This window comes from Pristis pectinata, chromosome 21, assembly GCF_009764475.1.
Source record: "Pristis pectinata isolate sPriPec2 chromosome 21, sPriPec2.1.pri, whole genome shotgun sequence".
NCBI classification, from domain to species: Eukaryota; Metazoa; Chordata; class Chondrichthyes; order Rhinopristiformes; family Pristidae; genus Pristis; species Pristis pectinata.
Genome location: NC_067425.1, coordinates 11140080 through 11164363, shown reverse-complemented (window position 1 = coordinate 11164363; position 24284 = coordinate 11140080). Strand labels below are relative to the sequence as shown.

The following is a 24284-nucleotide window of genomic DNA, read 5'->3' as shown; positions in this document are numbered from 1 at the left end:
AAGGTGAGTGACATGCTGGAGCATTTCAGAGCTGCTATGGGTCTCTGGTCAGCTGTAGGCCAGGCCAGGCTAGGTAAGGATTGCAGATTACCTTTCCCATAAGGGCACGAGTGAACAGGATGGATTTTGATACCAAAACTTTGGATTCATAGCCACTAGTACTTTTTCTCTTCAGTTCTCCACCTTCTCCATCCCACCTTGTCGCAGCTACCATTGGGCAGAAGGTCCCGCACCCCTTCCCTTCAGCTATTCGGTTCTTGAACCAACCGGCACAACCCTAATCACTACCTCAGTACAGCAACACCTTGACCATTTTGCACTACAATAGACTTTTGTTCTAATTGTGTTCTTTCTTGTATAATTTATGTTTTTCTTGTGATTTTGTTGTGTCTCTAATGCTATGTGCCTGTGATGCTGTTCCAAGTAAGTGCTTCATTGCATCTGTGCACACATGTACTTGTGCAGATGACAATAAACTCGACTTTGATTTTCTCACCTCTATTTATGTCCCTCAGTTGTCCTGGTGGGATGTGAGCTGATGTCTCTGGTTCCAGGGCTCCAGGTATTAATGCAGAGATTTACCCATTATGTTACCTTCTGCTGATACATTGGGAGGGTCAGAGCCTCCAGCCATACATCCCAGCAATGCTGACAGTCTGCATTCCAGCTCCTGACTCACCCACCCTCCCCCTCTACCTTAAGGTTACATTTTTTTTTACCCAGAGCGTGATTGAAATCTGGAACGCACGGCCTGAGGTGGGTACACTCAGTATTTATGGAGTATTTGGATGAGCATTTGAAACAACTGCAAGGTTTTACCTGAATGCTGGAAATCAGTAGTGATGTAGATAGGTACTGGGTGGCTGGTCTGTCTGCTGAGTATTCTGAGGTGTTGATAGTTTGCTGAAAGGTCACACACTACTTGGCCCATTAAGTCTAATTGGCTCTTTCCAAGAGTAAATTCAGCTCATTCCACACCCACAGCCCTTCCAGTCCCTGTCTGAACACCACGATAGAATTGGCCTCCACCCACGTGCTACCCCTTCCCCTCCCTCTGGCATCGCATTCCAGTCGGAACCACTCAATGCATGGAATGGCTTTCCACGACATCGCTTCTGGTTCCTGTGTCAGTCACCTTCGTTCCACGTCCTCTGGTTTGGGCGTTGAAACAGCATTCTGTTGCCTGACTCAAACCTGCCACGCCCTTTGAAATAACCTTTTTTTCCAGCAGATACAATTACACTGTGTTTAAAACGCGTTTGGTCAGGAAAGGAGTGGAGGGATACAAACCTAATGCAGGCGGTGAGGTTAGAACCATAGAACCATACAGCACAAAACAGGCCCTTCGGCCCACCGTGTCGTGCTGTCCATCAGACCACCCTCACACTACCTAACCCCTTCCTCCCGCATATCCCTCTATCTCACGTTCCTCCATATGCCTATCCAACAAGCTCTTGAACCTGTTCAATGTATCTGCCTCCACCACCACCCCAGGCAGTGCATTCCATGCACCAACCACTCTCTGGGTGAAAAACCTCCCTCTGACATCTCCCCTGAACCTCCCACCCATAACCTTAAAGCCATAACCTCTCGTCTTGAGCATTGGTGCCCTGGGAAGGAGGCGCTGACTGTCTGTCTATTCCTCTCAATATTTTATATACCTCTATCATGTCTCCTCTCATCCTCCTCCTTTCCAGTGAATAAAGCCCTAGCACCTTAAGCCTCTCCTCATATTCAATACCCTCCAATCCAGGCAGCATCCTGGTAAATCTCCTCTGCACCCTCTCCAATGCCTCCACATCCTTCCTATAATGAGGCGACCAGAACTGAACTCAGTACTCTAAGTGTGGCCTAACTAGAGTTTTGTAAAGCTGCATCATAACCTCGCGGCTCTTAAACTCAATCCCGCGATTTATGAAAGCCAACATCCCATTGGCCTTCTTAACTGCTCTTTCCACCTGTGAGGCAACTTTCAACGAACTGTGAATATGAACCCCCAGATCCCTCTGCTCCTCCACACTGCCAAGTACCTTGCCGTTTACCCTGTACTCTGCCCTGGAGTTTGTCCTTCCAAAGTGTACCACCTCACACTTCTCCGGATTGAACTCCATCTGCCACTTGTCAGCCCAGCTCTGCATCCTATCAATATCCCTCTGTAAGCTCCGACAGCCCTCCACACTATCCACAACACCGCCTATCTTAGCGTCGTCCGCAAACTTACTAACCCAGCCCTCCACCCCCTCATCTAAGTCATCTATAAATATCACAAAAAGTAGAGGTCCCAGAATCGATCCCTGCGGGACACCACTAGTCACTGCCTTCCAATCCGAGGGCACTCCTTCCACCACAACCCTCTGCTTTCTACATGCAAGCCAATTCCTAATCCACACAGCCAAGCTTCCTTGGATCCCTCGGCCTCTGACCTTCTGAAGAAGCCTACCATGAGGAACCTTATCAAATGCCTTACTAAAATCCATGTAAACCACATTCACCACACTGCCCTCATCAATCTTCCTGGTCACCTCCTCAAAGAACTCTATCAGGCTTGTGAGGCAAGATCTTCCCTTCACAAAGCCATGCTGGCTGTCCCTAATCAGTCCATGATTCTCTAGGTGTTCATAAATCCTATCCCTTAGGATCCTTTCTAACAGCTTACCCACCACAGACGTGAGACTCACCGGTCTATAATTCCCTGGCCTATCCCTATTAGCTTTTTTGAACAAGGGGACCACATTCGCAATCCTCCAATCCTCCAGCACCACCCCCGTAGACAACGAGGACTCAAAGATCCTTACCAGCGGTTCAGCAATCTCCTCCCTAGCCTCTCGAAGCAGCCTGGGGAAAATCCCGTCAGGCCCCGGAGATTTATCTGTCTTAATATTATTTAACAACTTCAACACATCCTCTCTCTTGATATCAACAACCTCGAGAACATTACCCCTACCAGCACTCCCTTCCGCATCATCAAGACCCCTCTCCCTGGTGAATACCGAAGAGAAGTACTCATTCAGAACTTCTCCCACTTCCGCCGCCTCCAGGCAAATTCTCCCACCTTTGTCCTTAATTGGACCTACCTTCACCCTACCCATCCTCCTACCCTTCACGTACTTGAAAAAGGCCTTGGGATTTTCCTTAACCCTACTAGCCAAAGCCTTTTCATGTCCCCTTCTAGCTCTCCTCAGCCCTTTCTTAAGTTCCTTCCTCGCTACCTTATATTCCTCACGGGCCCTGTCTGAACCTTGCTGCTTATACCTCACGTATGTTACCTTCTTCTCCCTAACAAGTCGTTCCACCTCTCTCGTCACCCACGGTTCCTTCACCCTGCCATTCCTTCTCTGCCTCACCGGGACATATTTATCCCTAACATCCTGCATAAGATCCCTGAATATCGACCACATCCCCATGGTACATTTTCCTTCAAAAAGGACATCCCAATTTACACTCCCAAGTTCTCTCCTTATAGCCTCGTAGTTAGCCCTTCCCCAATTGAAAAACCTCTTGTCCTCTCTGCACCTGTCCCTGTCCATGACAATTTTAAAGGTTATGGAGGAATGGTCACTGTCCCCCAAATGCTCACCCACCAATAGATCCTTCACCTGTCCCGGTTCATTTCCTAAAACTAGATCTAACATGGCATTCCCTCTAGTCGGCCTGTCAACATACTGCGTCAGGAATCCCTCCTGGACACATTTAACAAATTCTGTCCCATCTAAACCTTTGGCACTAAGCAGGTTCCAGTCTATATTTGGGAAGTTGAAGTCTCCCATTATAACAACCCTGTTATTTCTGCTTCTCTCCAAACACTGCCTGCCAATCTGCTCCTCTATATCTCTACTGCTACCGGGGGGCCTATAGAATACTCCTAGTAGAGTAACTGCTCCTTTCTTGTTCCTTAACTCCACCCATACGGACTCTAGAGATGATCCTTCTACAACATACATCTTTTCCACAGCCGTAACAGTGTCCCTGACCAGTATCGCCACCCCTCCACCTCTTCTCCCCCCTTCCCTATCCCTCTTAAAACATCGAAAACCAGGAATATTCAATATCCACTCCTCTCCTGACGTCAGCCATGTCTCAGTAATAGCCACGATATCATAGTCCCCCATACTTATCCAAGCCCTCAGTTCATCCCCCTTATTCCTGACACTTCTTGCATTTAAGTAAACACACTTCAGTCCATCTACCTTACTACTTTTACAGCCTGTATTCTGCTTCTCCTTCCCCAAAGCCTCTCTGCCTGTTTGATCTAACTTTTCCCCATTCCCTTCTTCCTCTGACCTACTCCTCCGGTTCCCTTCCCCCTCACAAACTAGTTTAAACCCTCCTGTACCACCTTAGCAAATCTCGCCGCAAGGATATTGGCCCCCTTCTGGTTCGGGTGTAACCCGTCCTCTCTGTACAGGTCCCACCTTCCCGAGAAGAGATCCCAATGATCCAGAAATCTAAAACCCTCCCTCCTGCACCAACTTCTCAGCCACACATTTATCTGCCACCTCCTTCTATTCCTACCTTCACTATCACGTGGCACTGGCAGCAATCCCGAGATTGCTACCCTTGAGGTCCTGTTCCTCAATTTTCTGCCTAGCTCGCTGAACTCACTCTTCAGGACCTCATCCCCCTTCCTACTTATGTCATTGGTGCCAATATGGACCACAACTTCTGGCTGCTCTCCCTCCCACTCAAGAATTCTGTGGACCCGATCAGTGACATCCCGGACCCTGGCACCTGGGAGGCAACATACCATCCGGGATTCATGCTCACTGCCACAGAACCTCCTGTTTCCCTGACTATCGAGTCCCCTATCACTACCGCATGTCTCTTTCCCACCCTTCCCTTCTGAGCAGCAGTACCAGTCCCAGTGCCAGAGACCTGGTAACTGCAGCTAGGCCCCTGCAGGTCATCCCCCTCAACAGCTTCCAAGGTAGAAAACTTGTTTCTGAGGGGAACAGCCTCCGGGGCTCTCTTGTCCTGTCTGCCTGCCTGACTTCTTCTTCCTCTTCCCTCCCCTGACCGTCACCATTCTATCTGCCTCCTGAACCTCAGATGTACCTACCCTAAGGGGGGGTGACTGTCACCTGATGCACAGTGTCTACATAACTCTCTCTCTCCCTTATGCTGCGCAGTGTTTGTAGCTGCGACTCCAGCTCATCAACTCTGAGCCGAAGTTCGTCCAGCCTCAAGCACTTACTGCAGATGTGGCCATCTTGGACTGCAACAAGGTCCACGAGTTCCCACATCAAACAGCTGCAGCACACCACCATGTCCTCCATCTGACTACCTTTCTTTTTTCCCTAGTTAGTCCCACCTACAAATCTATAATGACCAAAAGCTAAACCTTGCCTTTACCTACTTACGAGCTACTTACCCTCCTTGCCCCTTCACGCCGAAGCCCCTTGAGCCAAAGCCCAGAACACTCTGCTGCCACTCACTCCGCTGCCTGCTCCGACGCTGCCCGCTCTCTAGGCTGTTTGCTTTTTAAGCTGCCCGCGCCGCGCCTGCGCAGTCCAGCCCCCACTCGACTACTTAAAAAACTTATTAAAAAATCTAAACCTTACACTAAAAACCCTAACAAAAACTAACCCTTACACCCAAAAACCCATAAATGATCAGTGTAGATGAGGTGGATTGTAAGGGCCCATTTTTGTTCTGTACGATTCTAGGACACTATTATGTTGGAATTTTGCTTTGGAGAGGGGAAGTTCCTGTTTTGGTGTTGGAACTGGTTCACCCCTAGACCGCTGGCAAGCTCCTTCGTGGTTTAGAAATGTGCTTATTCGTCATTGATAGACTCAAGGTTTACTACTTAAGAGAAAATACCGAAACAAACGCAGATTTAGATCTTACAGTCAATGCTGATTCTTTGTTAGAGTTTGACCATTGCCTGAAAGGGTTGTTTGACGGAATTGTTATTGTGCACTTTGGGTTTCAAAGGTCACATCATTTTAAGCCAGAAATAAAAACAAAGAATGTTCAGCAAATGAAAATTTAAAAAACTGTAGTTGCTGGAAATCTGAAATACAATCTGAAACTGCTAGAAAACCTCAGCAGGTCGGGCAGCATCTGTGGAGAGAGTAACAGTTAACATTTCAGGTTGGAAACCCCTCATCAGAACCGAGAAAGAGAAAATAAGTTAGCGGGAATGTTCAGCAGGTCAGTTAGCATCAATGGAGAGAAAAAGAGGGTTAATGTCAAGAGTCAGTGACTCTTGGCCTGCTTTTAATTCAGTTTTCCAGCATCTGCACTATTTTTTTGCTATTTCTAACCCAGGTTCCCTTATACGATGAGAAGGACTCTGACCTCACGATCTACCTTGTTGTGACCATGCACCTTATTGCACTGCACTTCTTCTGTGGCTGTGACACTTTACTCTGTACTGTTATTGTTTTCACCTGTACTACCTCAATACACTCTGTACTAACTCAGTGTAACTGCACTGTGTAATGAATTGACCTGTACGATCGGTATGCAAGACAAAGTTTTTCACTGTACCTCGGTACAAGTGACAATAATAAACCAATACCAAAATACCCCTGTCACTGGGTTACCATTTGGAAAGTGGTACTAACCGTGACCTTGGTAACCTGCTTAAGTGCAGGGAGATGTCCCAGAGGCAGGAAAAAATACATAAGCGACAAATGAACGCAGATCACAAACTAAAAACAGAAACTGCTGTGGATATTCAGCAGGTCGGGCAGCATCCGCGGAGAGAGAAGTGGGATCAATGTTTCAGGTCGAAGACCCTGCGCCAGAACTGGAAAAGTGAGAGGACAAGCTGGAGAAAGGGGGAGGAGCGGAGAGAACCAAGGAGATATGGTTTTGCTTTTGGTGCCCTCTAAGTGAAGGGATTGCTGGTTAATCACAGCTGATGTGTCTGGAGAAGGTGGAGGAACATGAAGGCAGTGGAGAGTGTAATGAACATGTTGGAACTGGGTGCAGCACTTGTGGAGAGAGTAAAGCTGGGTTAACTTTGCAGGTGGATAACCTTATAGCACAACAGGCTAACAGGAATGGCAAGTTATCTGAAACTGTTGAATGCAACATTGAGTTGCACCATGCCTGGGTGGAAGATGAAGGGCTTTCGTCGAGCTTTCGCTCACCGGAACAGTGCAGGGTGCCAAAGGTCAGAGTGGGATGGGGAACTGTGAAGTGTCAGGAGACTCGAAGATCAGGGTCGCCCCCCCCCCCCAGGGTCTGAACGGACGTGATGTCGGTCATTTGGCCCAGCCAATCAATGCCAGCCTTTGTCCCACCATTCCTCACCTAAATATATCAGCATGACCCTCTAAGCTCCACGTGCTTACCGCTCTTTGTGTAAAGAGGCATTTTCTGAATTCCTTCTTGGATGCTATCTTAATGCTTTGTGCATTTTCTTTTATTAAAGGAATATTGGAAATGTCGGGGGTGGGGGGTGATGGGGTAGGATGCATCATTGAGTGGGTTTCACACGATAAAACTTCCAAGATTACTTCCAAGTGGTGATCCAATGCGTAAGAAGGATGAAGTAACCCAACTCCCGCGCTGCTGGCTTCAGTACGATTTTGTGGCTCCGGCCTTCCCACCAACGTGAGTTCATCTCCCGCACCGTTAATCGCAGGCAACTTGCGACAAATTGTTTTGACACAAAATACATTTATTACTGTGCAGCGCTACACAAAAAGACATCAACAGCAAACAGAATATACAAACAAGGAATCTCAGATCCTCCAGTTTTTACATCACAACAAAATTAATTTGCCAAAGTAGCAATAAATTAATTGTACAATATTTACATCTGTGGATCAATGCTGCTTCTTAACAAAGGTTCCACGTGCGTTATCTTTCTGCACAGCAACCCCTTGGCCATGCACACTCCACAACAACCTTGGCCAGAGGGCATAGTTCAAAGTCCAAGACTTCTGCATTCTTTGCTTTTTTTCCTTTTACACATTAGCAGGATCGTTAACACAGCTTCCCCAAAACATCTTTTGTCTTGTGTTTCTGCGTGTGTGTGCGTGCGTGTGTGTGTACGTGTGCAAGAGTGAGACTGAAAACTAAAATTAATTGTGTTGCAATGAACGTTCTGGAATCACTTCATGGTAAAAGGTTCCTTTGATCACAGCATGAGAAGCAACAATCATTTTTTTCACATCACACCTTTAACTTGGCAAACAACCCAAGCTGCTTCGCAAAACATAAAGCAGAACAAATAGTCATACAACTGCACAGGCTTTGCCAAGGCTGAAGGTGTAAAGTGTAGGGGTTTAGGGGTAGAGATATGTGTGGGTATACAATAACTCATTGCTTCAGTTTGAAGTCCACACACTCCCAACATTGCCCACAGAGCTGTGGCAGTATAGACCTTCTGGGTTTGACCTGAAACCTATCCCAGTTTGTGAGGAGGGAAGATTGAGGGGGTTGACCCACCCACCCTTGGCCACCCACAACAGAAAACCTGTGCAGTCGTCACTGTTCTCCGGTACCAACGTGTGAGGGTGACCTGATCAAGAAGGAGGGCAGTCCTAGTGTGACCAAGATGGCCTCAAATTGATGGTCACAAGCAAAGTACCCAGGAAACGAGAGCAACTTCTTTCCCCCAGCCTTCTGTTTTTAACTACTTTAAGAAATAGAGTTTTACGACCATTAAACTATGATCCGAACTACAAACAGTGGAAATGGAGACAAGAGATTTATTTTGGGCTCAGTATTGGGGGTGGGATTTCAAGTAAATACTTAGTAAATTGTTAACAATGAGATTCAGAGAGAAGAGGTGGCAGGATCAGCAGGTGGGTAATTGTCGATCTGTAAATGTTTACAGTACCAATAAAGGTCAAAGTCACACATACCAGAAACATCTGTAAGTGATTTTGTTTTGGTTTCACTGGTCTATTCTTTATCCTCCTGCTCGGCTGGACCTGATCTCAGTGATGCCATGAGGTTACTGGCTGATAGGTGCAGCCTGATGTGATTCTTTCTTGGATTTGCCTGCAGAAAGATTTGGGTGTGTGGCCAGAAGAGTTCTGGCTCTTACTGGCCACCTCCTGAATGTGCTGGCTGAAAGCTTACATTTCCAGGACGGGAGAGGTCCCGAGCACAAACACAGCAGGGAAGGATGAATTTTTCACAGAATTGGAGGTTCTAGGATTATTACGGCAAGGAAGGAGGACACTCAGCCCATCTAGTCTGCACCAGCTCTCTGATGGAGCTCTTACTCTTGCAACAACTTCTCTCAAAAATTTGTCCACAATAGTGTCTGCTTCCACTGCCCTTTCACACAGTGAATTCCAGTTAATGGCTACTTGCTGTGTGTAAAGTTTTTAAATGATGAAATGTGAAAGGATACTGGTGACTTTATATGAAATGGAGAAACTGGTAGTCTCACAGGGACCACAGTGGTGACTTCACCGGGAACACAGACACTGGTGACTTCACAGGGAACACAGACAGTGGTGACGTCACAGGGAACATGGAAGAATGCAGAAGACTGGGTTTATATTTTGGCCCAAACACAATACTGTACAGCAAATCTTTTACTTAAATCTGTGATTAGGCAGAGTCTGGGACCATGAAGGCTCCTTAAACTGTTGCCTCGAAGAACATGTAGTCAATTCATTGACAGGTTGCACATGTTGGCAAAATAATTTAGTGATGGATGTGGTGTCAAAACAATATTGGGAAAAGGCCAAATCATATCTTAGACTGTTCAGAACACTGTGCTTTACATTCAAGGTCTGCGCCAGATCTTTGTCTTGCCTTTTTCTTTAATGTGATATGGGTTTATTTTTGTGATGAATTTGAAAATATCTAGCTAGGGAGATAATTTTTTATGAGTTTGGGAGAAAAAAAGAGGGGGGAGAGAGAGAGGGGGAGGGAGGGAGGAGAGAGAGAGAGAGAGAGAGAGAGTTGAAAGCAGAGAGGAATCACAATGAATTGGAGAGGGAGCTATAGAAACCAAGGGAGGAGCTGCACAATGATAGTACAGAGGCAGAAAGTGAAGTCAGGGGTAGCACAGTTGCTGGGAATTAGTGAGAGAGCGTGAAAAAAAAGTGAGAAGAATAGAGAAAATGAGCTAAAGATGAATGTGGTGAGTGAATTTTAATTCTGATCTGAGTGCTAATTAATAACCAAGAGTTTAAAATTCAGATCATAGTCAAATATCAAGGCAGCAGTCAGTGCCCTGCTCCAGGTGTTATCAGGGTTACGAGCCAAGGCTCCAAAACCTTCAAACCTCAAGGCCCCAATTGACCAGGAAGAAAATGTGATGAGAAGAAAATGTGCTGAAAAGAAAATCTGATAAAGTCTTCTCCTCACTCAAAATGTCTAAGATGAATTCTGTTGACCATTTTAGTGCTGATGTTTTACTGGAATCTGGAAGGGAGTAATTCGCCCAAGACTAAAAAGGCAAGTTCTTGTTTGCACAACTAACACATTTAAATGTAATATCAGGCACACGGACAACAGACCAAGCAGGGCACAATGAAGATCTTCGTTAATCAGCAGTGTAAACATGGCAGATAACAGGTTACAACACAAAGTTTAGGCTCTGCTACAAGTACTGTGTGAAGCTACATCAGCAGGGATTCAGGAGTGGCTGCACCCCTATTGGGAGAGTTGGAGAGGGAGGGGTGGGGGAAATGGGCAACCTCCTGATATTTCTACAGTAACAGCCCTGGGGATTCTGCCTTGTGCTCTAGGGTAAGAGACAGTCGCTTCACCTCTGTTTCCGCTCAGAAATCACTGGCTATTCAAGACACTTGGTTGTCCCTTCAAGATCTCTCCCAGGTTTTTCCCATTGTAGGATCTGAGGTGCCTGCACCTGTCAGCCTCCAATGAAATCAAGTGCCCAAAGAAATGTTAATTCCAGAAGGTTACAGCCCAAGAAAGCCAAGGAGCATAGGAAAACTTGAAGTTTATCCAAACCACATTCAATGTTATCTTTTACTGACATGACTTGCAAAGTGCTTATGTTGTTATAGTAACATGCCTCTAAAGAGACCTTGAAATGGGTTTGCTCTGAAGGTGGAGGGAGCAGGCAACCTGAACCCCTGCGAGGGCAGCCGTAGGACTGGACCTCCTGATCATCTCCTTCTTCCCTGGAGGGAGAATGGGGCGCCGCAGATTCAGGAAGGGTGGGAGCAGCTCAAGGTGTGGAGGCCGTGTCTGAGACGGCTGCAGCTACATTTGTGGTGAAGGACAAGCTCCCAATAGCTGTTGCAGGAAGAAAGAAGATGAATTAATTCCAAAATGCGGCCTACTAAAATATTACACATTTTTGACAAATTACTTCATTTCCTGCGGAGAATAGCAGTCAGGCTTAAACAAAAATTAATTTTATCAAAATACATGTTTTTAAATAGTCTGGGAAGCAGACCTTAAGAAGTTCTTTTCTTTTTCAATCTTTTTATTAGTTTTCAAATTAATACAGATTAATATATAACATCAATGTTTGTACATGTAATACAAAGATCAGGAGAACAATCATGGCATGGATAATCATAAAAACAATAAAATACTAAAAAAAATCTGTAGATCCCACATCTCTTAGTAGATGAATATAATATAGAAGAAAGGAAAGAAAAAGATTTATTATATATATAAAAGAAAAGAAAGAAAAAAAAATCCCCAAATCAATAATAAAAATTATAAATATATCAAACCAAACAGAAAAATTTCAAAAAAAAAACAAAAAAAAAGACTGGACTGAAATTTCTCAGTAGAAACAGAGCAATATTATGTGGTCAACTCCGTTCCTCTAAATTGGAAAGTTATCGAAAGGGGATCTCTATCATGTGAAAATACTGAAGACCTTAAGAAGTTAGATCTTGCAATGTTAACATTGCAATCCTCCAAGAGTTTGTGGGAAAGTGTTTTGTCTAATATTTTGATGAAAGCCCTGGCTTATTCACTTTAAACAGTTTAAAATTTCTGTTCTCCTGAGCAATGAAAAAGCATGCAACCTCTTATTGCAGCAAACACAGGATCCCAGCCCCAAATGTGTTCTGGATGCTGGTGACAGGTAATAACGTTTTGTATTCAAGAGTATTAGCAGAGGTAAGAAATATCAAATTACACTTCAAATATTGACATTCTGTAATCCTCTCCCTTCTCTGGCTAATACTGGGAATATAACATCACAGCTGCCAGGTGTGTTGAGACACCTTTCCATGTGTACCTTGTCTACAGTGTCAACTCCAGGCTGTTGGAGCATCAAGTAAATGGATATCAGACTGAGTATCCGCCCTCAGCTCATTATCCTTGTATAGACTTGTGCCTTTCCATTTGCCATCTACCACCTCACCAGCACGACCCTGCCCCTCACTCCCACTCCCCGCCCATCTCCAAACAGCCCACTGGGCATGAGACCATGGCAGACACCAGCTAGTTCAGGAGCTGAGCTGGAGCCTCCCCACCCTGTATAATTCAGCCACGGAATTGCTAGCATACTCCTAACTCTAGGCCCATTTTCAAAGCTCCTTGTCGAGGCCCTTGAAGGATGGAGATAAGCCAAGAGATGCCTAATGCAGAAATCCAAGAGGTGAGGTACCTCTGATAAGAGAGCATAGACAAGAGAGTTATGGTGAGACACTCAAGGGATCACGGTAAGAGTGCTGAGGTACAAGGGTGGTTATGGTATGGTAGCTAGTTTAACAGGACCATGGTGAGGTAATGGACAATGAGACAAAGAATGTAAGTATTGGGAACTATTGGTATTGGTTATTATTGTCATATGTTTTGTTTCCTCTCTGATCAGGAACAAGTGGGAAAGTGTGGAGTAAAGTTTGCTCTAAGACATGCCCAACCGAACCTTAAACCCGGCCCTCAGTCGGGAGGATCTCTGTCCTCCCCACCTGGTCTGGACCTACATGTCACATCAGACCCAGCAAAAGCAGTTGGGTTCAAGACTTTCTGCACTGATCCAACAAGTTCAAGGGCAGTTATAGATGGGCAGCAATGCTAGCCTTGCCAGCAGTATCCACATCTACTGAGGGAGTGCTGCAGTACTGGAGGTGTTGTTTTAAACAGAAGCCCAGTTGCTCACTAATGTGGATGCAAAATCTTTCTTGGTACCGTTTGGAAGAAGGGCAGGAATTATATTCCATTTTTTGGCTGATATTAAGCCTGACACAATATTACTAACACAGATCATCGCATTACTGTCTGTGAGAGCTTGCTACATGCAAATTCATTGCTCTGTTTCCAACCTAACAGTAACTACACTTCATTGGCTGAAACACATGTTCCAGGATGGTGAAAAGTATGGTAGTGTAGCGGTTAGCGTAACGCTATTACAGCGTCAGCCACCCGGGTTCAATTCCGGCCACTGTCTGTAAGGAGTTTGTACGTTCCCCCCGTGTCTGCGTGGGTTTCCTCCGGGTGCTCTGGTTTCCTCCCACATTCCAAAGACGTACAGGTTAGGGAGTTGTGGGCATGCTATGTTGGCGCCGGAAACATGGCGACACTTGCGGGCTGCACCCAGAACACTCTACGCAAAGATGCATTTCACTGTGTGTTTCGACGTACATGTGACTAAATAAAGATATCTTAGGGTGCTACATAAATGCAAGTTTTTTTTTGCAGACTGCCAGTATCATCACAGTGATGCAGAAATCACCTTTAAAGTGCCTCAGCTAAGCATCAGCTAATTCTGACATGTAAAAGTATAATATATTTTACTAATGTTTCTTTGAATCTGAAAGCAGGCTGGAAAAGTTTCCTACTGGAAGAAATGGTCAGCACATAGATCACAGGATAAGGCCAGTTGGCCCATTAGCTCTATGCTAGAAAAATCCCAAACTTTCTCCTCATCCATGGTCCAACAATTCTCAGCAGAGATTAAATCACTGGGAAGAGGGAGAGGTCACTGATGTTGTGCTAGTGTGATCCCATCACAGAACTAAAGGGGAAATTGCCACCACACTCTCACCAAGTTATTGTTCAAGTGTATTGGACCTGGCAAGAGCTGGAGTGAAGTATACCATACTCACCGGGTTTGAGCTCTGATGAAGTTTCTCAAAACGGAATTTCAAAGTAGTTCTAGGAGAGGTTTTACACTTCGTTGTGTCTGTGAAGGAAAGGAAGTCAAATAAAATATAAATACACAGTCCAGTGTTCAACGATGTGACGGTCACTTTGTGACTACAAGAACGAGTCAGAGAGAGGGTATTTTGTGATGAATTACCCAATTCTTGATACCCAAGGCCTTTCCAGCATCTACAAGGTAGAAATCAGGAATACTTCCATTTTTCTGGATGAGTCAGTGCCAACAACTCTTGATGGCACTCAGGTCGAAAAAACTCATGTTACTGGCACCCCATCCACCGCTGTATTTGTTTATTCATTTATTCCCTGGTTGTAGTGTGAGCCATCTGCAGTGGATGAAAATGGCAGCTTTCCCTCCCATACCTCGGACAGCACAACGGTTACCGTCTTTTGTTAATGGAGATTTGAAACTGAATTTCAATTCCCATTCTCAGATTTGAACTCATGATCTCTGAGCTATTGGTTTAAGCCTCTGGACCAGGAATAACAAAGAAACCTTCCAATGAAATTCAAGAAAGCTCTCAATATCAGCATTTTATGTTCCTGCAACAAATTTCTTGGGCTGATATCTAACTAAGATGCTGGCAATTTTGAGGCATTAATATCCAGCTGAAAATTTGCTTGGATGTTTGAAATATCTAATTCAAGAAAAAATTAAGCCAGCTTCTATAATTTTGTAGACATAGTCACCGAACATCAGTGTTTTTTCTTATTGATTCATTTTTTTCAAGGTCTGGGCACTACCAGCAAAGTAAATACCAGCATTCATTGCCTATCCCCTTGAGAAGGTGGTGGTGAACCATCTTCTTCAACCACTCCAGGAGCTCCCTACAGTGCTATTGGGAAGGGAATTCCAAGATTTAGATCCAGCGATGATGAAGGACCAGAGACATATTTATGTCGACTTGAAGAAAAATCTTCAGGTTGTGATGTTCCCATGTGCCTTACTGCCCTTTTCCCCTTGTTGGTCGAGGATGTGGGTCTGGAAGGTGCTGTCAGAATAGTCTGGTAACTGCAGTGTGTTTTGTAGATGGTCCACGCTGTAGCCAATGTGCAGCAGTGTGGAAGGGAATGAATGCCTGGGGTGGTTAATGGCTGCCAATCAAGCGAGCTGCTTTCCCTAGATAGTGCCGAACTTAGAAGTCTTTAGAGCTGCACTCATCCTGACAAGTGCAGCATATTCATTCACAGTCCTGATGTGTCTTATAGGGAGGGGAAATGCTATGGGAGTGTCAGGAGGTAATGTCCAGCAGAAGATGCAAAAGCATGGAAGCACATGCCACCAGATTCAAGGACAGCTTCTATCAGACTCTTGAATGGACCTCTCGTACACTAAAGCTGAATGCTTGATCTCCCAATTTACCCCACCCTTTATATGTTTACTGCACTACACTTTCTCTGTAGCTATAACACTATATTCTGCATTCTGTTTTAGTTTTTTACTACCTCAATGTACTTAAGTATGGCAAGATCTGACTGCGTGGCATGCAAACAGAAGCTTTTCATTATATCATGGTACCTGTGACAATAATAAAACCAATATCAATGTGACACCACAAGATCGTGAGCCTCTGATCTGCCCCTGTAGACCCAGTATATATGTGTCTGATCTAGTTGAGTTTCTGGACTATGGGGATGTTGACAGTGATGGAAATACCGTTGAATTTCAAGAAGAGGTGGTTAGAGCCAATCTTGTTGGGGATAGTCACTTCTGTGCCACTTATCAACCCAAGCCTGAATGTTGTCTAGGTCTTGCTGGACCGCTGAGGAGTTGCAAATAGAATTGAACATTGTGCAATTATCAGCAAACGTCTCCACTCTGCCCTCATGATGGAAGGAAAGTCATTGATGAAGCAGCTGAAGATGGAACGGCCTGAGACATTGCCCTGAGGCAGCCTTGCAGTGATGTCCTGAGGCTGAGACTGACCTCCAGTAACCACAAACATCTTCTTTGTGCAAGTTATGACTCCAAGTATTGGACTGTTTTCCCTTTGATAATCCATTGACTTCAGTTTTACCAGGGCTTCTTGATGCCACAATTGGCCAAATACTGCCTTGATGCCAAGGACAGTTACTCTCACTTGTCTCTGGAATTCAACTGTCTGGTCTGTGTCTGGACAACGACTGTAATGAGGTCTGGTGCCAAATGTCCTGCTAAAATCCAAACCGGGCACCAAGTAGGTGCCTCAACAGCATTTTTGATAACGTCATCTATCACTCTGTGATTGAGATTAGACTGAATGATGATTGGCTGGTTTGGATTTGTCCTGCCTTTTGTGAACAGGGCAATGCTTAGGCAATTTTCCAGATTGTTGGGTAGATTGTTGTAACTCTACTAGAGGCACAGCTAGTTTAGAGCACAGGTCTTCAGTACTTCAGCTGGGAGATTGTCTACTCCGGTGGCCTTTGCCGTATCTAGTGCATACATCTGTTTCTTGATAGCACCCAGAGTGACTGGAACTGGCTGAAGAATCTCTTCTGCGAAGGTTGGGAGCTGAGGTGGGTCATCTGTTGGGGGCCTCTGCCTGAACATGGTTCAGCCTTGTCCCAAGCACCCACCTGCTCTGTCATGCCATCACTGAAGATGAAGCCTCCTCCTTCCACTAGTTATTTAATAATCCACCCCCATTCATGACTAGATGTGATAGGACTGCAGAGCTCTAGTGCTACCTAGTTGGGAGTTATACATAATTCCTATATAAGTCGGGAGAACACACACCAGTTCTCATTGAGGGGTCAGTGCTGGAAAGGGTGAGCAGCTTCAAGTTCCTGGGGGTCAACATCTCAGAGGATCTATTCTGGGACTGACACATTAATGCAATCACAAAGACGGCATGCCAGCGGCTCTACTTCATTAGGAGTTTGAGGAGATCTGGTATGTCACCAGACACTCTTGCTAATTTCTACAGATGTACGTTCTGACTGGTTGCATCACCGCCTGGTACGGAGGCTCCAATGCGCAGGATCGCGAGAGCCTGCAGAGGGTTGTAGACTCAGCCAGCTCCATCACGGGCATAACCCTCCCTGCCAAGAAGGCGGCATCCATCATTAAGGACCCTCACCATCTGGGACACGCCCTCTTCACGTTACTACCATTGGGGAGGAGGTACAGGAGCCTGAAGACCCACACTGAGCGTTTTAGGAATGGTCCATGAACCCATGGACGCTACCTCATTATTCCTCTTTTGCACTATTTATTTAATTTGGAACTTATAGTAACTTTTATGTCTTGCACTGTACTGCTGCCACAGAACAACAAATTTCACGACATATGTCAGTGATAATAAACCCGATTCTGATTCTATCGGTTGTGGGATCATTTAGCTCTGTCTTTTCTCTGGTGTTTAGCACTGACATAGTCCTGCACTGCAGCTTCCCAATTTTTAGCTGTGCCTGCGGTTGCTCCCAGCATGCCCTTCAGCACTCCCCACCGAACCAGGGATGACTGGAATGGTAGAGTGAGGGATATGGCAAGCCCTGCGATCACAGATTGTGGTGGGGTAGATTTCTGCTGCCTCTGGTGGTCCATAGTGCCTTGTAGATGCCTATGACGTATGATCAATAATGCAGGAAGTGTTCAAATGCACGATAATTTTACTGCCCAACCCAAACTGATCTGATTCTGCCAATTATTTGATTGACAGCTGCCTGGATGAAACACCAACCCTCCATTATGACGTATCTTTGAATGGCAGATGCACCTCCATGCCAATCAGCATTGATTTAGGAGGGGCACTGACATGCACCTGTCAAGTTAGTTGGAGCAGGCACTTTCACAGCCTCAGTCACTGACAATGACCCTAGGGGTTACCAAAACACAGAACACTGGAAGAACTCAGTGGGTCAAGCAGCATCTATGGAGGCAAAAGTATATATTGGTGCTTCAGGTTGAGACTGCATCAGGACCCAGAGGTTACCACACAAGTTTGATGCCACTCTATTAGAGGTGAGTAAGTAACAACAGACTGACAATAATAATCAGAAATGGTTCTTTAACTAAATGATTTATATTCAGCCACTTAAAGTAACTGTATTATGTACAATGACTGGAAACCAAATTAACTATTATATCATACTGAGCATTCAATGCAGTATGTGTGCAACTCATCAGAGCTATCGAACAGCAAAGGAAATGAACAAAGCAAAAAATGCAGTGTTTCCTGGGAATGAAAGAGTTAAACAAAACATGTTGGTGGATGGTGACAACCAGAATTCTGATGATACAGTAAACAGCACAGTCATAGCACAAAAATATAAAAATGCCTTAATTGCCATATTCTTATATATTTCCAGTGTATGAACTTTTAAGTATGATAATTTTGGGGTTCCAATACTATAATTCATACTTTAAATCAACCAGAACTTCCAGGCACACACTTGGCCATCAATCTAATATCTCAGCACTGACCTTCAATTTCATTAACAGCCAAGTCCGTTCCCAAGGTGAACTGCGCTTCTAAATCGGATGGCTATCCCTATTCCACATTCTTCTTCCATCACAAACAACCTTCCTCTCCTCAGCACGGATAAGGTCATTATTTTCCTGAACCTTTCCTCCTCCTCTTCACATCGCCCAGTCTCAATGAGGCTACGCTGAACGTCAGGGGTCATTTCACTGCCCCTTCTGCTAACTCTTACTGATGCCCACGGTAACGGTGTGGGAACTCCTCCCCCTCCCCCAGCAACCAGCCAGCTTAAAAGCCAACCTAGGCGTTGGCTATTTCAAAGAATGGTGGAGCACAGAAGGAGCCCATTCAGCCTTTTATGCTTCTTTTAACTCATTGGAGGAGCTGTGCGATTATCCCTTTGGCTGTATCCAGGAAACTTTCTTTCCTCAAGGTTTCAATTCCCTTTTGAAAATTGCTGGTGGATCTACTCCTCTAACCCTTTAAGGCAGTGCCTTCCAGAGCTTTACAACTTGCCATGTTAAAAGGAAAAGTCCCTTCATTTGGCCGCCTGTTTACCCCGCGCGATGTGCTGAACAACAGCGGGCCAGTGAGTGAATGCTGTCTGAGAATGTGCGAGGCCAGGGTACAGACCTGTGGGGCTCTTGCACGAGCCGACATGGCTTGAGATACTCTGGTTTTCACCGCTGTAGACGAAGACGTCTTGTCGGAAAGGAGATGCTGTGGATGGCTGGCTACCCTGGAAGGACAGGGCATCTGTTAGGACTGCGGCAACAAGAACATATTCATGTTACAGCTATATAAAACTTTGGTTAGGCTGCACTTGGAGTACTGTGTGCAATTCTGGTCACCCCATTACAGTAAGGATGTGGAGGCTTGGGAAAGGGTACAGAAGAGGTTTACCGGGATGCTGTCTGGATAAGAGGGTATGCAGAGAGTTGTGGACACAGCTCAGCACATCATGAAAACCAGCCTCCCTTCCATGGACTCTTGTCTACATTTCATGCTGCTTCAGAAATGCAGGCAGCATAATCAAAGACCTCACCCACCCCAGACATTCTCTCTTCTCCCCCCTCCAATCAGGCAGAAGATACAAATGCGTGAAAGCACGTACCACCAGGCTTAAGGACAGATTCCATCCCGCTGTTATAAGACTATTGAACAGACTTCTTGTACGATAAGATGGACTCTTGATCTCACAAGCTTCCTCCTCACAGCCTCGCACCTTACTGTCTACCTGAACTGCACTTTCTCTGTGTAATAAACCAATCACCAATTATGAGCTATAAGGAGAGGTTGGAAAAACTTGGATTTTTTTCTCTGGAGCTTTGGAGAAGAGACCTGATAGGTTTATAAAATTATGAGAGGCATAGAGAGGGTAGATAGAGTCTTTTTCCCGGGGTCAAAGTGTCAAATACTAGAGGACATGCATTTAAAGTGAGAGGGGGAAGGTTTAAGGGAGATGTGTGGGGCAAGTTTTTTACACACAGAGTGGTGGGTGCCTGGAATGGTTTGCCAGGGGTGGTGGTGGAAGCAGATATGATGGTGGCGTTTACGAGGCTTTTAGAAAGGCACCTGAATATGCAGAGAATGGAGGGATATGGATCGTGTGCAGGCAGAAGAGATTTAGTTTAATTTGGCATCACGGTTGGCACAGACATTGTGGGCCGAAGGGCCTGTTCCTGTGCTGCACTGTTCTACATATACCCTGGGACTGTACAATATTCTGATTTGACTCATTGATGGCAAGGCCATGATGTTTACTGTTACTACAGGGTACAGTAAAACTTTCATAATCCAGCAACCTCAGGACTTTGGTGCCAGTCTAGTAGACTATTGGATGTTACTACTATTAATAACCCACCACAATTTTATTTCACTTCTAAACGGTAGTATAATAAATTTTCCAGTGAATTCGGTGAGCGTAAATGGAGCGGGAAATATACAAGGACTCCAGACTCTGGCTCCATGTTCTTGACCCCTGGTGCTCCCAACCCTGAGCCACAGTCTGGACCCTGGTCCCGGCTATACTCCACATCCCTGGCTCCCACTCTGGGCAATGAGTGAGCCAGATGCCAAACCATCAGGATATCAGGATGCCGGATTATCGGATTAATATATGACAGTAGCTAATGTGCTGTGCATTTTGAGGTGCATCTATGCTAAAAAAGCATTAAGATCATTGGCGTGAACTTACAATATCTCCAATAGTCTCTCCACTAAAACTGGCTGACAATGCAGGTACATGTAGGAGTGAGTAAGCTTCTAGTACTGTAATAATTAGACCAAGTTCTCTGCCCCTGGGGCTGTGTGGTTGAGTTATCCGTCGAGTGTGTGTGTGTGTGTGTGTGTGTGTGTGTGTGTGTGTGTGTGTGTGTGTGTGTGTGTGTGTGTGTGTGTGTGTGTGTGTGTGTGTGTATGTGTGTGTGTGTGTGTGTGCTGAGTGTGGCCATGGTGAAGGTTCCTTCCGCAGGTGGCTGATCGCTGCCCAGCTGAGCCTGGGACTACTCACCGTGCTGGTCTCGTACTCCTCCATCGCTTCACTCTCGCCCGCCGTGCTGCTGAAGCTGCTTGTGCTTGAGGAGGAACGAGAGATGTTGCCCCTGCCATTCTCCTTGAGTTTGATGAAGGGCCTGCTGAAGAATGAGGAGACAGAGCGTGAGAAACCTGGGGTGGTGGAGGTGGTATGTGCAGACCAGTCTCTGTGTGAGAGTGGTGGGTCACTGCAAGGGTGGTTCAAGGGCTAAACCTGAGTGAGAGAGCATGTGAGAGAGAGGGAGAGAGAGAGAGAGAGAGAAGAGAAAGAGGAAAGAGAGAGAAGATAAGAGGGAGAGAAGAAAGAGAGAGGGAGGAAAGCACGTGGAGGGAGAATGAGAAAGGAGAGGGGAGAGGGAGAGACAGAGAAGAGGGAGAGAGAGGGAGATGGAGGGAGAGGGGGAGAGAGATATATGGAGGAGATGGAGAGAGAGACAGAGAAAGGGGAGAGATGGAGAGTGAGAGAGAGACCAGAGAGGGAGAGAGAAGTAGAGAGAGAGCGAAAGAAAGAGAGTGAGAAGGAGTGAGAGAGATGGGAGAGGGAGAGAGAGAGAAAGAAAGGGAAAGAGAGAGACTAAGTTACATACTGTGGCAACTTGAATAGTTCAGGGTGAGATGTCCTGTGATTCTCTCTTGACTCCCCAACCCCTCCCACTACCTATGAGACACATGAGGAGTAGTGTCCGCTGGATGTCCAACAACTCTCAAGCTCAACATCATTTAAGATGAACGAGATCACTTGATTGTCACCCCATCAACTACCCTAAACCTTCATCCCCTCCACCTCCAGTACGTGGTGACTGCAGTGTAACATAAAACGCACAGCAGTCACTTGCCCAGGCTATTCCAACAGCACCTCCAAACCCATGAACTTCACCGCCATGAAGGCAAGAGCTCGAGAACAGCACCACCCACAGTCTCCCCTTCCAACAGAACTTCATTGCCAGTCTTTCATTGTCACTGGTTCGAACTCCCGGAACTCCTTACCCAGCTCATTGTGGGAGCTCCTTCACCAGAAGGAATGCAGCGATTCAAATATGCAGCACATCACCACCTTCTCTACGGCAACAAGTGATGGATAATAAATAGTGATCTTGCCAGAGAAGCAACACCCGGGAATGATTCAGAACCAGGCTGGAACTCAACGGATTGGAAGTTCATGGTTCAAAGTCTATGATTCTGATGGTTGGGGAAGATAGTGATTGAAAGCAGCTCAGTGGGAACATTTCATGAGTAAACTCTTGGCCACACACCCTGATACAACATATACTGTTAAAGATAGAGTAGAATGCCTTACTAAGAATAAAGAGAGAGGGATGTGCTTGTGTAACGAGAAAGGCTCGGCTGGTGTGTGACACTGATGAACGTACCTGTCTTTGTTGGGGCCCATTTCAGGTGAGCTGGGGTTGGAGGATGTTTCCCATTTGACGTCCGGTGAGATCTGGCTGCTCTCTGGAGTCTTCGACAAACTCGACAGACTTTCACTGCCACAAAAGAGTTAAAACTAATGTCAGTCCCACCGAAAGAGAATGTGGTAATCTTCCACTCTTTGAAGTCAAGGCATAAAGTAATGGGGAACTGCGAGGTCTCCTGTAATGGGCCTATCTCCTGGGGCTGTGGAATTGGCCCTGCTTATACCTGGGATGTAAACACTTCACCGTCACTAAATCACTGTGGGCACTCTTTCTGCTTTGGACAGCAGCCAGCCTCTGGAGGGATGTGCTAAGAAGGTGGGGGAAGATGGAGCCTGGACGAGTCCCACAGATGCAGCTCGACCTGCTGAGTATTTCCAGCATTTTCTCTTTTTATTTTAGATTTCTGGCAGTTGCAGTTTTTTAAATTTTCACCCAGTTATACAGGGTTTTCGTTGGGTAGGCTTGAAATTGTTGGAAGATTGGAGCTTGGTTAGGATTAGGTTGTGTCACACTCACTCTGCATTTTATCAGTCGGTCTGAAGAAGTGTGAGAGGTGGGTTGAGTCAAGTACAATCTGGTCCATTGTTGGGCAGTTTGTAACCTCACAGAGGCAGTATGACCTTGCATGCATTGTAACTGCTGTCTATGGATTCTGAGCTCTTCAAATGGAATTTGAGGGATTCTGAAGGTCACCAACATGTAGAGCTCTTCAATACAAAGGCCTCCACCACAAAGAAGGAAGGTCTGATTGTGGGAAAGGATTTTGGAACAATACTTGGTAAATTGGTTTATTATTGTCACATGTGCCGAGGTACAGTGAAAAACTTTGTTTTGCATGCCATCCAGGCAGATCATTTCATCACATCAGTGCATTGAGGTAGGACAAGGGAAAAGCAATAACAGAATGCAGAATAAAGGGTAACAGTTACAGAGAAGTAATACGATTTTCTGCACTTTTTATTCATTAGAATGAACCACAGTTCTATAACAGAAGTGAATGCATTATTCTTTGCAAAGCCTAAGTCTTTCATTAAACCTGTGCATGAATGACAACTTGCATTTATATAGCACCTTAGACATACTAAGCTGTCCCAGGCTGCTTCACATTGGGCCATGGAAATACTTGGATCAGCAACCAAAAGCCTGACCAGAGGTAGGTTTTAAGGAATGAAGAAGATAATTGGTAATTGGTTTATTATTGTCACATGTACTGAGATACAGTGAAAAGGTTTTGTTTCCATGCCATCTGGACAGATCATTCCGTACATAAGTACATCGAGGTAATGCAAAAGTTAAAAAGAAAACAGAATGCAGAATATAGTGTTACAGTTCCAGGGAAAGTGCAGTGCAGGTAGACAATAAGGTGCAAGGGCCATGATGATGTAGGTTGAGATCATCTTTATCGTGTAAGAGGTCCGTTCAACAGTAGGATAGAAGCTGTCCTTGAACCTTGTGGTACATGCTCTCAAGCCTTTGTAACTTCTACTCAATGGGAAGGGGGAGGAGAGAGAACGATCAGGGTGGGAGGGGTCCTTGATTATGTTGGCTGCTTTCCCGAGGCAGCAGGAAGTATAGACGGAGTCAACGGAGGGGAGTCTGGTCTGTGTGATGGACTGGGCTGCGTTCACAACTCTCTGCAACTTCTTGCGATCTTAGGCAGAGTAGTTGAGGCTATAGTGGAGGAGCAGCTGTCAACAGCAGACCAGTTAAGTTCGGGCATGCTCAAGAGGCCAGGATAAGAAGAGTGCAGATAACACCAGGGGCTGCAGGGTTGGAGGAGGCTGTACAGGGATTTGTAAATAAGGGTGAGAATGTTAAAATGGACTGATGTAACAGCAGGTGAATCTGCCAGGCAGGTCCATCTACTCATCTCAATTAAACAGTCTGCTGCCCTAATCAGTTATTTATA

At 45.5% G+C, this 24284-nt stretch overlaps 1 protein-coding gene across 1 annotated transcript in view; it reads right to left on the bottom strand.

The window, feature by feature from the left end:
- Positions 1-7618: 7618 nt before the first annotated feature.
- Positions 7619-24284, bottom strand: part of LOC127581192 (rap1 GTPase-activating protein 2-like) — a 328459-nt gene continuing 311793 nt past the window's right edge. Inside the window, 5 exon segments of the mRNA XM_052035296.1 lie at positions 7619-11187; positions 13965-14041; positions 19059-19164; positions 20938-21058; positions 22331-22444. Of these exon segments, the coding sequence (XP_051891256.1) occupies positions 11155-11187; positions 13965-14041; positions 19059-19164; positions 20938-21058; positions 22331-22444 (451 nt within the window). The 3' untranslated portion in view covers positions 7619-11154.